At 54.5% G+C, this 13,948-nt stretch overlaps 1 protein-coding gene across 1 annotated transcript in view; it reads left to right on the forward strand.

Moving 5' to 3' along the window:
• The window catches only part of TRPV6 (transient receptor potential cation channel subfamily V member 6), a 14,861-nt gene continuing 913 nt past the window's right edge, over positions 1-13,948 (forward strand). The window contains exons 1-14 of the mRNA XM_087820975.1: positions 1-248; positions 7,796-7,893; positions 8,053-8,175; positions 8,542-8,679; positions 8,976-9,074; positions 9,224-9,399; positions 9,895-10,041; positions 10,125-10,337; positions 10,873-10,959; positions 11,048-11,124; positions 11,362-11,527; positions 11,867-11,933; positions 12,290-12,558; positions 13,837-13,943. Coding sequence (XP_087677101.1) covers positions 1-248; positions 7,796-7,893; positions 8,053-8,175; positions 8,542-8,679; positions 8,976-9,074; positions 9,224-9,399; positions 9,895-10,041; positions 10,125-10,337; positions 10,873-10,959; positions 11,048-11,124; positions 11,362-11,527; positions 11,867-11,933; positions 12,290-12,558; positions 13,837-13,943 — 2,015 coding nt within the window. The remainder of the gene's footprint in view (positions 249-7,795; positions 7,894-8,052; positions 8,176-8,541; positions 8,680-8,975; positions 9,075-9,223; positions 9,400-9,894; positions 10,042-10,124; positions 10,338-10,872; positions 10,960-11,047; positions 11,125-11,361; positions 11,528-11,866; positions 11,934-12,289; positions 12,559-13,836; positions 13,944-13,948) is intronic.

Raw genomic sequence — 13,948 nt, forward strand, 5'->3', positions numbered from 1 at the left:
ATGGGGCCTCTGCAGGGAGAGGGCAGGCCGGCCCTGGGGGAGACCACTGTGTCCCCAAGGCTGAGTCCAGTCGGGGTCTGGTCTCCGCCTCAGTCCCACAAGGAGCCTGTTCTACACGACATGGGGTTCCCACTGCCCAAGAAGACCGGGCTCATTCTCTGCCTGTGGAGAAAGTTCTGTGGATGGTTCCAGAGACAGGAGTCCTGGGCTCAGAGCCGAGATGAGCAGAACCTGCTGCAGCAGAAGAGGTAAGCCTCTACCTGCTGCTGTCCCCCGGGTGTCCCTCTCCCCTCCCCTCCCTCAGGCTCCCTCTTCCCCTCCTCCCTCTCGGTCTTTGTTTGGCAACTCTGCCTGGACAGACTGCGCTCCATGCCAGGCCTCTTGGGAGCATTTTGTCTCAAGAGTCTTGGCCCGAGGGGCCCCAGGGTTGCAGGTGAAAGAGGAGGGCCGGTGTGGACACAGGTGCTCACTGTCTGTAAGAGCCAAGTCAGTTGTGCAGCTTCTTGCGAGTGCAGCTGACCCTTGAACAATGGGGGGTTAGGGGCACTGAGGGGTTGCAGCCAAAAATCCGTAAATAACTAGTGTGGGCCCTCCACATACAAGGATCGTCAACCACCAGTTGACCCTTGAACAGTGTGGGTTTCAGCTGCAAGCGTCAATTGAACTGCGTTTGTCAGTTGAGCTGAGTGGGTCCACTGAAAAAAAATCTGCCTCCAGGTGGACCCCTGTAGCCCAAAACCATGTTGTTCAAGTGTCGACTGTGCTTTCCTAATGTCCAGGCAACTTGCTGGGCCTTGGGAAGATTGTGGCATCATTGAACCTCCACTAGAGAGGTGCTGGTGGGTCAGGGCAATGCTTTATATCTCTACTCCCTGCCCCTAAACACTCTCTCAGGCAGAAGCATGTAGCTCACATACGTAGGCATGTGGGAATGAATGAGTACATGAATGAATGAATGAATGAATGAATGAATGAATGAATGAATGAATGAATGAAGCAGAGGATCTGCAGACTCTAGTAACCACAGAAGAAGACCAAATGCGATCATGGTTACCATTCCTATGCATTCATAGCATCAGGCATTGAGGGGAGGGTCCGAAGGTGCACAGAGCTGGGACCCAGCCTGCAATTCATTACTCTCTACTGGCGGAGAGGGGCATAGGAAACTGGCCAAAATATATTCAGGACCCATGCTCGCCCGCTCCCTCATCCAGGTTGTGGACTTTGAGAGGCTCTAGAGTTTGAGGCCTAATGAAATTTTACTTGTTGCCTCCAGCCCCTGAAAATGTCCCTAACCTCACCCGATGCTCCCCTCACCCCTCATCCCTGGCAGCTTAGTGTTGGGAGCAGGGAGGAGGGGACATGGAGGAAGCTTGAAGCCATCCCAGTGTGTTGTCTCCTTCCAAAGTCTCTATGGAGTGGCCCGCCAAGGTGGTGTGGCACCTGAAGGAAGTCCTCCTGTTGGGGTTTCCCTGGGCCCCTAAGAAGGCAGATAAAATGTCTATTTATAGGAGAAAGCTTAGACATTTTGTGCTTGAGAGTGCCCCTCCATGTGCAATGGAGGGGCTTGCCTGAGCCTGACCAGGAGGGAGGCTAAGAGGCCACCTGCAGCCCCTGTGGGTTTTCTTTTGCTCCAGGATTCTGGGCTGGGATGTGCTCATTTTTGGCTTCCTATCTCTCCCACCAGCCGCCCACCTCTGTCCGCCAGGCCTGGGAGAGCTGGGGCTGAGTACATGTTTGGCTGATGACATCTTGAGGCAGCAGAATGGGGTTGTTGTTGCAGACTAGGCCATCACTGGTCCCACCCATCCCCTTCCTACTCTTAGGACCCCAGGGCTGGGGAGCCAGACAGCGCAGAAACGCCCGGGGTGTCGGAAGGGCAGGTGGAAGTTCCCTGTGCGCCCAAGCGAGGTGCAGACGGAGTGGGGGACCATGGCCTGGCCAGGAGTGGGCTGCTTCCAGCCGCCCTTTCTGCCCACCTTCTTCTTCAGGACATCAGGGAGGCCTTCTCTTGTACTTTGGGCTAGAAAGGCCTGATGTCTCCATTCCAGTTCCTTGGCCCTCTTCTTCCCAAACATAGGGAGCCAGGAGGATTGACTGTCCTCCGGGGGAGGGGGGGGGTGCCTGAAATAACCAGGAAGGGGAGGGGACTAGGCTGTGCAGTCATCCAGCCTAAGGGAGGACGCAGGTCATTAGGTAAATACCAGATACCCATGGACACATGGACATGAGAACAATACAGTCAGATTGGGGGTGCAGTGATGAAAGGAAGCAGCCAACAATGTTACCAGCACCAATCTTATCTCAGAAGCCCCATCTAACTGTGGGAGGGAGGGCTCTGTCCCCTGTGAAGAAGGCAGGCCCAGAGAAAGCAAGTGGTGACATCAGGGATTCGTGCCAAATGCTCAGAGAGGGTTGGGGGGATTCCAGGGGGTGGGGCACGGTCCAGTGAGGAGTGAGGACTTTCTGGTCTCTCCAGGCTGATGGAGAACCCAGCCACCCTCTTGCTGGTAGCCTTTTTTTGTGCCTCAGTCACGCAGCCTGCTCCGGATAAATCCACGTCGTTGCCATCCAAGCTAAACTCTCCCCTTTCCCCTGTCCCCCCTTTCCCCGGGCCTTGAGTTGTCTTCTTTCTTTAATTTTTAATTTATCTTTATTGTTGAAAGAATTACAGATATCCCCTTTCTTCCCCCATTGACCCCTTCTACCCTGCACCCACCCCCCACCCTTGAGCTGTCTTCTTTCCTGACGTTCAATGCCCTGAACATTTATTGAGCAGAAAGTACTCTGTTAGGTTTTCAGAAAATGAACAAGGCACCTTTCCTGCCCTCTGGGAGCTCAGGTTCTCATGGGCGACACACACCAACATGTGTCTACCCGGCCATGCTTGGTGAACGTCCCAAGGAGGGTGTAGGCGGTGCCATGGGAGCCTAGAGGAGGGCGCTGCGGTGTCCGATTTCAGCTGGCATGGGGTGTGCTGGGCAGCGGCCAGGCGCCTGCCCTGCCCCTCACACCTGCCCCTTGCCGGCACAGCCTCCCTCCCACAGCTTTCGGGAAGGCAGCGGACACAAGGTTCTCCTCTGTTGAGGTCGACACCTGTAAATAGATGTGAAATGACGTGTCCACGAGATGCAATCCCCGGGACTTCCAGAATGCCAGGGCTCCCTCGGTAAACACACGCACATGCCACCCGGGCCTGCTGACCCTCGCCGCAGAGCCGTGGCAGGCAGAGAGGCCGCCCGCCTTCAAGTCTGGAAACGGCCACTCTGCTGGGCCTCCTCCCGTTGCCAAGAACTTGACCTGGAGGGAGGTGGCCCACAGCGGTCCCTGCGCCTCTCCCTGCGCATGGCTGCGGTTCCCTTCATCTCTGGTCATCGCTCCGGGCTGCCCCCCGCCCCCTGGGAAGAGTCATAAAACTTGAAGAACCACATAATTTAGCCGCGAGCGCCTGAGGCTAGGTCCTGGGCGAAGCGTTCTGCCTCTGACTCTGTGCGATCTTCTGGCAACGACCGGGCTGTTCTGCCTCGGTTTCCTTTTCTGAGAAGCGAGAGCATTATTCAGCCTGTGTGGGGGGGCTGTTAGGAGCAAAAGCGGCAGTAAGCGAGGGGCTGCTCTGGAAGCTGGAAGGCGCATTTGACACACGGGGTTATTGTGAGAAATAAAACGGCGGTAAAAGGGCACCTCCTGTGATAGCCGGAGCTTAGAGGGGCTGTCAGCTCTTCCCGTCGGAACTGCATTCACTCTGGAGCCGGACTCTGAGCTACTGTGTTGTTTGTGCCCTCCCCTTCCCAAATGACACCCTCCTGTGACAGGGTGCTTGTGGCAGGACCAGGGAAACCCACGCAGGTCCACGCCGTCCCCTGCGCCTCCTCTAACCCTATCAACACTGAGAATGGGGACAGGGAAATGACAAACAGGGCGCTCGTTCGAGCTCTGCCTCTGACTTGTCAGGACAAGTCACCTCCAACTCCAGGCCTCTTTCTGCATCTGTTGCCTCAACAGATTCGACTAGTTTTCTAGGGACTTCACGGCTCTAAAGTTCTGACTTGAATTCTCCTGCAGACGCTCTCGATCCTGCCTTGTTTCTCAGCAACGAAATACGAAACCCCACGTGTGCACCCTGCGCACACGGGTGTGTACACACACACAGGCAGGCACACATGCTCAGGAATGCAGGGGGAGCCCACAGGTGGCGGGAACTGGGGGAAGGGAGGTGGGAGATTCTCACCTGGTGGCCAGAGGGGACCCCAGGGGGGAGACCTATGATTTGTTTACAAAGAATGTGCCAGGTTTTATGCCAGGAATCCTGTAGTGGGGTTTGCACCAGCCTAACGTGGAACTAGATTGTTCAATTTGATTTATAATTGCCCAGCAAATGAAACCATCTAAATCCCGCGAACACCTCTCGTATGGTTATGATCCCAGATTTCTTCTATCGTTTCTTGTTGCGACTTCATCAGTAGGTGCTTTAGGCTTCACCTTTTTTTTAGTGATGTGTAAGAAAGCATGTATGTCTAGGGCATTTCTCACCCTTCTGAATGTGAAGCATCCTTTGTGAAACAATGGATTATGAATAATTATCCCTCTGAGCTGGGGTTTCTCTACCTTGGCACTATTGACATGACAGATAGGCAAGCTGTTGGTTATGGGAAGCTGCCTGTAGAAGATGCTTGACAACATCCTGCTCTCCACCCACTGGGAGACAGCAGCCCTCCCTCCCTTAATTGTAATAAAAATGTCTCCAGACACTTTCGGGTTCCCTGGGGAGGGTGCCGGGGTCACCCCTGTTTGAGAACCATTGCTCTAAACCACTGTTTATAACTAGGGGATTCTGGTAGTAATGTGAAGTATTCTGCTAAATCAAGTGAAGCTTTCGCCTGGGAAGGAGAGAGTATAATCTAACCATTCAAACGGGAAGATACTTCATTAGTATCTCCCCCTCTTCCTGCCCTGGGGCAGTGTCTGGCAGCTCCCTGGTGATGTGTAGAGTTTGCTCCAGATCGAAACTTCTGGGCTGGGTTGCTATGAAAGAAACGACCAGTGCTTCAGGCATACGGATCTTTGGATGAGTCTGCTTTTGTGCCTTTATTATGGGGCCCAAGGATAGGTGTCTTGGGGGGGCCCCCTTCCTGCCAAGAATGTGAGCAAGGGCTTTCTCTGCTGTCCCCTTGTGGCCCTGTGATGCTATTGCAGGTAATGGCTGGGCCTGATCCCCTCAGAACCACCCCCACACAGCCCCTCTTTTTGAAACAATACGTTGTTAGTATAAGTATGTCATAAATATTGTATGGGGCAGACTTACACTAAAAAATTATCTGTTGTACATCTAACATTCAAATTGAACTGAGCATCCCGTCTTTTTACTTGGTAGATCTGGCAAGGCTAAGCTGGCCAGTTGCTCCTTGACCCTTCCAGGCCAGTAGGGCTGTCAGCAGAGGCAAGGAAATGAACACAGAGGATGTTTCGGGGGACATTTACTGGCTTCAAAGATGTGTAGGGATATATATCTTCCAAAAGGGATATATATCTTCGAGCCTGCCACCAGCTAGCCTCCCCACTCCTACCCTAGAGGCAGGGAGCTGTGATAGAGCTGGAAATTGGGTAAGGAGAGCCCTGGGATCCAGCTCTAGCTTTGCCGTTGATCTTTCAGACATTCAAGTCAAAGCAGACACAAAACTAGAAGCTAATTGGAGGAGGGCAGGGAAAGGACACAGATGAGAAAGTGGCCGATCGTTGCCTTCAGGTCTCCCTAGGACAGAAGAAGAGACAGATACTAATCACAACACAAGTGCTAAACAGAAGTAAGGCCAGAGGAGAGAGTGCAAACCTTCCTAGGGAGGCCGAGTGTGCATGTATGTGGGGGGTGTGTGTGTGTGTGTGCAAGCACACGCATGCATAGTGCTGACTCCAGGATATCTACAGAGGAGGGGGTCTGTAGAAATTGTTAGAAAGGTGGTGGTGAAGGGATGTATAGCAAACTTGTTTTGCAGCTATTTGCATACCAAGCATACTATTTTTTACTTAGATTATATGTTTGCTTAAACTTGGCTTGGGGATGGCCAATAAAGATAATACGGAGAGACAGTGAGGCCAAACCGCCTTTTGGCACTGCTCCTAATTCACTCATTCTGCAGAGAGTGGGGATGACTACCATAGGCCGGGCACGTATCCTAGGAAAACGGAAGAGATTATTATTGGGATGGAGGGGGGAGTTTTAGGTGAGAGCAGGGTATGGCACAGGTGGTGAGGCCAAAATGCCTGGTGGGAGGAAGAGAGCATGGAAAAGTGTTGCCCAGAGGCTGTAAAAGACCCCTGGCTTCCTTCTCCTTGGGCTTTTAAGGACCCATCGGACTTTTGTGAGCTGTGATTGCATTTACCATTTATTTATTTATTTAAAATATCTTTATTGGTTTCAGAGAGAGGAAGGGAGAGGGGAGAGAGAGATAGAAACATCAATGATGAGAGAGAGTCATTGATCAGCTGCCTCCTGCACGCCCCCTACCGGGAATAGAGCCCACAACCTGAGCACATGTCCTGACCAGGAACCGAACCATGATCTCCTGGGTCACAGGGCGATGCTCAACCACTGAGCCACACCGGCAGGGCTGCATTTGCCATTTAAAGAGAGTATGTTGGCGGCATTGAGAAAGATGAACTGGGTGGTAAACAGGGTGTGGGGAGACTCGTTAGGAGAGTACTTTGCTAATCTGGGGGCTAGAGAAAGAAGACTTCAGTTAATGAGGGGCAGTGAGGAGGCAGGGATTGAATGGAGAGGGAATGAGATGGCGAGTTGGCAGGGCCGGGTGGCTGACTCTGTGGCATGAAGGGCCGAGGCCAGCGTTCTGGGAAATGCGTCTGGAGCTCGCTCCTCTCCTACTCGCCCCCCATCCCCAGCGCTGGAGCGGGAGTCCCGCTGCTACCAGGACTCCGCGTGTGAGCGCCTGCCTGGGTCTCTTCGTCACATAATTGGCCATCTCTGGTCTCTCCCATTGCAAGACCCCCTGGCTCTGGGCGGAAAGAGAAAATTGAATAAGAGGGGTCCCATGTGTCATAAGTTTTAATTTTTTTAAAAAAAGGTTTTTAAGTTCATTGTAGGAATAAAACTCGAGAGGATTTGGGGAGTCAGAGAAGATGATTTTTGCTTAAAACAAGTGGGAAGTAGGAAGAGACGAGAATCTGACTTAGGGGCCAGGAAAACCAGAAGGATGCACTATTGCTTTTGGACTGAGCCCTAATGATGCTGGTACAGGGAGGATAGTGCCAGGATCCCCAAGGGCTTTGCTGGAAGGTCTCGGAAGAAGAACACCAGGCAACAGAAGACAGTCTGCTAAACTCCACGTGGTGACTCCCCCCACAGACAGGAGGGAGGGCTGCCTTGTGCTCCTCGAGAACAAGGCTTATGGTGGTGGGTAATCTCGGGACACTCGCTGGAGCCTAATCAGGGTTGCTCCAGAAGTCAAGCGGTCAGGAGGTGAGTGAGTTCCTAAGAAGATCTCCTCCCCTGCACTCCTGATGTACACAGCCGGTGCACTCACACACACTCTGGCGCCCACGCCAGGGGGAGGGAGGCGTGCAGGAAACCCGTCACTGAGGTTCGGATTAACTGACTGCTCAGGAAAAAAAAGATCAGGCAACTCTTTGCACCCCAGTGGCCTCCCTTCCCTGTACAGGGGGCCCTGGGGTTCATTGTCACGGAGGTCCACGCGTTTGTATACAATGACACAAAGCCATCCCCCGTCGCTCCACCGCCGGGCATGCTCACTGTTGCCCCCTTTTTCACCCCGCTCCCTTGCAGGCTCTTGGGGTGTCCTTTCCTTCTAGCTGCCAAAGAGAATGACGTCCAGGCTCTGCACAAGCTGCTCAAGCATCAGGCCTGCGATGTGAACCAGAGAGGTAAGAAAGGAGCCTAGGCCTCAGCGCTGCTCTCCTCCTGGGTCAGCCCACGGGCGCGGCTCCCCAGTGTGGCCCAGGCCCTTCTCCCATGGGCCCCTAAGTCACTACTATCCCCATCCCCCTGCCCATAGAAGGCCCGTGCCTCTTCCTTCTGTCCAGGAGCCCTGGGGGAGACGGCGCTGCACATAGCCGCCCTCTACGACAACCTGGAGGCCGCCACGGTGCTCACGGAGGCCGCCCCCGAGCTGGTCTCCGAGCCCATGACCTCTGAGCTCTACGAGGGTGAGGAACCAGGGGCCGGGGGTGGGGAAGGGGACACCTGCTGGATACGTCAAGTCAAGCTCTGTGGTGGATAATTTGGGGAAACCAAAGGGGGGCTCTGAGCCCCGCTATCTCCATTCACTTCTCCATCTCCCGTCTGCCTTGTCATCCTCACTACATGGCATTAGAGCCCCAACCCCCCGAAAGGGAGAGACCTAGAGAATGGGAAGAAGTGGGTGGCAGCTGGATCCCCTGGGAACGCTGCCTGGCCCAGTGTTCCCTGTCTCCATCCCCCGGGCCGCCCTGGGGTAGGACCATGTGTAGATATGGGGCCCCCTGCACAATCCTGGGGACAGACCCCGTGAGTGAGGGCTCCCTCTGAACCAGGTCAGACTGCACTGCACGTGGCCATCATGAACCAGAACGTGAACTTGGTGCGAGCCCTGCTCGCCCACGGGGCCAGCGTCTCTGCCAGAGCCACGGGCACAGCTTTCCGCCTCAGTCCCCACAACCACATCTACTATGGTGAGAGCCAGGGCAGGGCTGGGGGAGGGGAGGCGGGCAGCGGGCAAGAGCAGGGGAGGGAGGGCTGAGGAGGGCTCTGTGCCTGGGGAAGCTGGAGGGTGGGGTGAAGTCAGCCCTTACGGGGCTTAAGGCCAGAGCCAATCCCCCCAGGGCCTCTGCACCATCCCTGCCTCTGGTTCTGCTGACAAGTGTCCCCAAGCCCAGAGCCGAGCTGAGCCGAGGACCAGGCAGTCACTGGGGAGGCGCCCGGCCCGGCCCGGCCTGCTCTCATGCCATGGAGCCCTCTGTCTCCTCAGGGGAGCACCCTCTGTCCTTTGCCGCCTGCGTGGGCAGCGAGGAGATCGTGCGTCTGCTCATTGAACACGGAGCCAACATCCGGGCCCAGGACTCCCTGGGTAAGCGCTGGAGTGTGGAAAGGACCAGGGAGCAGCCAGGGGGTGGGAGAGGAGCGGCTGGGACAACCTTCAGGCCCACCCTGGGGCGGGCATGGGGACCAGTGGGGCCTTGGGTCCAGTGGCCACGTGACACTCGTGTCCTCCCCCAGGAAACACAGTGTTGCACATACTGGTCTTCCAGCCCAACAAGACCTTTGCCTGCCAGATGTACAACCTGCTGCTGTCCTACGACGGGCGTGGGGGCCACCTGCAGTCCCTGGACCTGGTGCCCAATCACCAGGGTCTCACCCCCTTCAAGCTGGCTGGAGTGGAGGGCAACACTGTGGTGAGGGACACCCCCAACCCCACCGTGTCCTCCTAACGACCCCCGTCCTATACTAGCCTTTTGAGGAAATAGAGGTAGACAGTCGTCTTGGATGCCCAGGTCCCGTTTTCAGGTTGGGATTCTTTACTCAGCCCCTGTATTCCCTGCCCCCTGACCCCTTTCTCGCCCGCTTTCTCTCTCCCGAGGTGGTGGGGGCTCACAGTGCAGATCCCACCCTAGGGTGATTTGTAAAGCCCGTGTCCACCTGTCCTTTCGGTCCGCAGGGCAGCTGCCCTCCTGACTCTCACCCTTCCCAAGCTCCAGAGGGAGTTTTGGGGATCAGAGAGCAACACAGAGGGTCAGCGTGAACGTGGGCTCTTCTGCCCCAAAGGCTGTGGTCATTGAGTGAAGGGCAGCCACCCTTTCCGGTGGTGCTGTCCTCCTGGATCTGCTCCCCACTCCCACCCTGTGACCTTCCCCTTTCCTGCCCCTCCTGACCCAGTGCCACCCCCACAGATGTTCCATCACCTGATGCAGAAGTGGAAGCACAGCCAAGGGACATTCGGGTTGACGACCTACACCCTCTATGACCTCACGGAGATCGATTCCGCGGGGGATGAGCCCTCACTGCTGGAACTTATTGTCACCACCAAGAAGCGGGAGGTATGAGGTGTCCAGGTCAGAGATCCCGTGGGGAGGGATCTCGGGGTCTCTGAGCCACTTGCTCAACTCTCTTCCTGCTGCAGGCTCGCCAGATCCTGGACCAGACTCCAGTGAAGGAGCTGGTGAGCCTCAAGTGGAAGAGATACGGGCGGCTCTACTTCTGCCTGCTGGGCGCCTTGTACGTGCTCTACATCATCTGCTTCACCATGTGCTGCGTCTACCGCCCCCTCAAGCCCAGGACCGACAACCGCACCCAGCCCCGGGACAACACCCTCCTGCAGCAGAAGCTGCTTCAGGTGACACCCTAGGAACAGCCAAGCTTCCAGGCAGGATCAGCTCTCTTCCCTTTCTCAGGCTTCTATCACACTCCTGTCCTACAATCCATATTTCTCCCCTCATCCAGGTCTCAAACACACAGGTACAAATTCAAAATACACATACACAGAAACATATATACACTCAAAGAGAGGAGCTGGAGCTAGACAAACCTAACAGGGTAAAAAGAACCGAGCCCTGGCCGGTGTGGCTCACTTGGTTGGGCATGGTCCCGTGCACCGAAAGGTGGCCGGTACAATTCCCGGTCAGTGAACACGCCCAGGTTATGGGCTCTTTCCCAGTAAGGGGCGTGCGGGAGGCAGCCGATTGACGTTTCACTCTCACATCGATGTTTCTCTCTCTCCCTCCCCCTCTCTCTTCCTCTCCCAAAACCATTAAAATTTTTTTTCTTAAAAAATAGAAGAGTCAAACAAGGGACACTGACTCCTGGACCAAGGGCAGGCAGGGCAGATGCACGGAAACCCTGAGTGCTCTGACCACCTTTTGTCCCCTCAGGAGGCCTACATGACTCCCCAGGATGCCATTCGACTGGTGGGGGAACTGGTGACTGTCATTGGAGCTGTGTTCATCCTGATCGTAGAGGTGTGATGTGGACTGGGTCTGGGGTGGGGCTGTCTGATGTGGACGGGGTCCGAGGCCCCAGCCTACAAGTGCCTTTGTGTCTCTCCAGATTCCAGACATCTTCAGGGTGGGGGTCACTCAATTCTTTGGACATACCATCCTTGGGGGGCCATTCCATGTCCTCATGTGAGTCTCCTTCTCACTCCCATCCCTTCCCTCACTAGGGCTCATTTCACCTCTTGGGTTCCTGACCCCTAGGGAATCTTAACCCCAGAGGTGCCTCTCAAGGGATGTGTGTGACCCTGTGTATTGAGCCTGTGAAGACTGAATCTGAGTGGTGGGTCCTGTCTCAGTCACACTGTTGCTCCTGGGTCCCCAGGCTAATCCTAGACCCCTCTCATCACCCCTCCCTGCTCTCCCCAGCATCACTTATGCCTGCATGGTGCTGGTGACCATGGTGATGAGGCTCACCAACACCAGTGGGGAGGTGGTGCCCATGTCCTTCGCCCTGGTGCTGGGCTGGTGCAATGTCATGTACTTCGCCCGAGGATTCCAGATGCTGGGCCCCTTCACCATCATGATCCAGAAGGTTTGTGCCCCCCCCCCCCCCAGGCTTCCTAGAAAAAGGTCCAAGAGGGGCTGCAAACGTTTCTGTCAAGAGCCAGATAATAGATGATATCTCGGGCTTTGTGAGCCACATATGGCCTCTGTTGCATATTCCTTTCCTCCTTCTCAACTTTCCCCTCCAAATCTTTAAAAAAAAAAAAAACTATCCTTAGTTCAAGGGCCATGCCGAAACAGGCCAAATAGAGCTGACCTGCAGCCATAGTTTGTCAACCCGTCCTAGAGGGTGGAGCTGTGAGAGTCCCCAGTTAGATCTGCTCAAGGCTGGCAGTGGCTCAAGCACAGGTACCCCTCCCCCCTCTAGATGATTTTTGGTGACCTGATGCGATTCTGCTGGCTGATGGCTGTGGTCATCCTGGGCTTTACCTCAGGTAATTCATCTATTCAGGGTGCGGGCCATGGGAGGGGGAGCTTGGAGGAGCCTAGAGAACACAGAACAGCTGGGATGAGCGTGGGGATAGGAGGGAGGAGGCAGAGGGAAGAGGGGCCATGGTGTCTGAGGATGGGGACAGCCCTCAGAGGTGAGGGAAAGCTGGGAGTGTCGGGGACAGGTGGCTCTTGGAATGAGCATGAGCCATATGGAGAACAAGGCAGCCTACGAACCCAAAGCATGGGCTGGGGCAGTGCTGTCGAGGTGAGGGAAATGGGCAGCGAAGGGCTGGCTGTGGCTGGGACACGGGCATTGTCACCCTCACCACGGTGACTCTCACCCCCTGGGGGGGAGCAGCCTTTTACATCATCTTCCAGACAGAGAACCCCGACGAACTGGGCCATTTCTACAACTACCCCATGGCGCTGTTCAGCACCTTCGAGATGTTTCTCACCATCATCGACGGCCCCGCCAACTACGACGTGGACCTGCCCTTCATGTACAGCATCACCTACGCCGCCTTCGCTGTCATCGCCACCCTGCTGATGCTCAACCTCCTGATCGCCATGATGGGCGACACTCACTGGCGGGTGGCTCACGAGCGGGACGAGCTCTGGAGGGCCCAGGTGAGTCCCCTGGTGGCCGGGAGGATGAGTGCAAGTCATTCCCTTCCAAAGACGGCGCCAAACTTGGATAGAAGCAGGATAGTCTGACCCCGTGTTTGGGCGGTTACTGCACCGTACACAGAACAATGCACCGTGCACCGTGGAGCTGCATGAGCAATGCCACCGAGCAATACCGGTGTAGCTGGAAAGAATGCCTCCCAGTTTGCTCAGAAATTAAAATCTGTCTTGCTCTTGCCAGGTGGCTCAGTTGGTTAGGGTGTCCTCCCATCCACTGGAAGATTGTGGGTTCAATTCCCGGTCAGGGCACATACCTAGGTTGCAGGTTCAGTCCCTGGTTGGGGCCCGCACAGGGGGCAAGTGATTGATGTTTCTCTCTCTCTCTTTTCCTCTCTCTCTAAAACCAATAAAAACATACATATGCTTGGGTGAAGATTAAAGAAAAATTAAAACCTGTCTTTTCTGGAATAGTGAACAAGAATTAAATAAAAAATAAGGCTAATCGTGGCTAAAATGGGATTCTGTAAATTTTGCTACTGAATAAAAAGCGGAGTATCCCATCTTTTGGGCAATCTTACAGTCTTCAAGATTTGACCCAGAAAAATTGGACATGTTAAAAATAATGTCACAAAAACTCCCTTATAGTAGCAGAAACTATCTTCAGAGCATCATGATGGGGACAAGCGGCCATTAAATGAATCAAATCATCACTTTAAAATATATGCAGAAAATAATTTATCTCAAAAATAATTCCTACAAAATAAAAATGGAAAGCCTGGAAATTGGATGGCATTTAACTCTGCTGTGTAGAAAATGGAGTTTAAAAAAAACCAAAAACCTAAACTGGCTAAACAGGGTTTGCTCAGGAAAATATCTTTTTCCAGGCAAATGCACTGATATTAGATGTCTCAGAGGGATGTTTGCATTTATAAATGGCCTATATGTCTCTAGGGTTGAAATATCCTGTAGCCCTGGGCAGCTCTATTTGCTTTCCTCGCCTTCCCATGTCCTTGGAGCGAGGTCACTCAATCTCCTGCAGGACCAGCCTGGCATCAGCACTATCACATCCCATTGAGTCTCCCACAGAAGAGGGTGAAAAAGCTGACATCACTATCTTCAGCTTAGGGGTGCTGTTTGTCGCCTCTGGGCAACCACAGAGTTCCTGAGTTTCCTGGCTGCTACTTAGCTGGCATCCCTCTGCCTGGCACCCTCTCTCTCCCTACGCTTCATTTCCGTCGACACCCAGCCTCTTCTGACTTCCCCTTCTGTCCCCACATGCAGGTCGTGGCCACAACGGTGATGCTGGAGCGGAAGCTGCCTCGCTGCCTGTGGCCCCGCTCTGGGATATTTGGGGGAGATTACGGGCTGGGGGACCGCTGGTTCCTGCGGTGAG

Source organism: Miniopterus natalensis, chromosome 10 (assembly GCF_054644295.1).
Source record: "Miniopterus natalensis isolate mMinNat1 chromosome 10, mMinNat1.hap1, whole genome shotgun sequence".
Classification (NCBI taxonomy): domain Eukaryota; kingdom Metazoa; phylum Chordata; class Mammalia; order Chiroptera; family Miniopteridae; genus Miniopterus; species Miniopterus natalensis.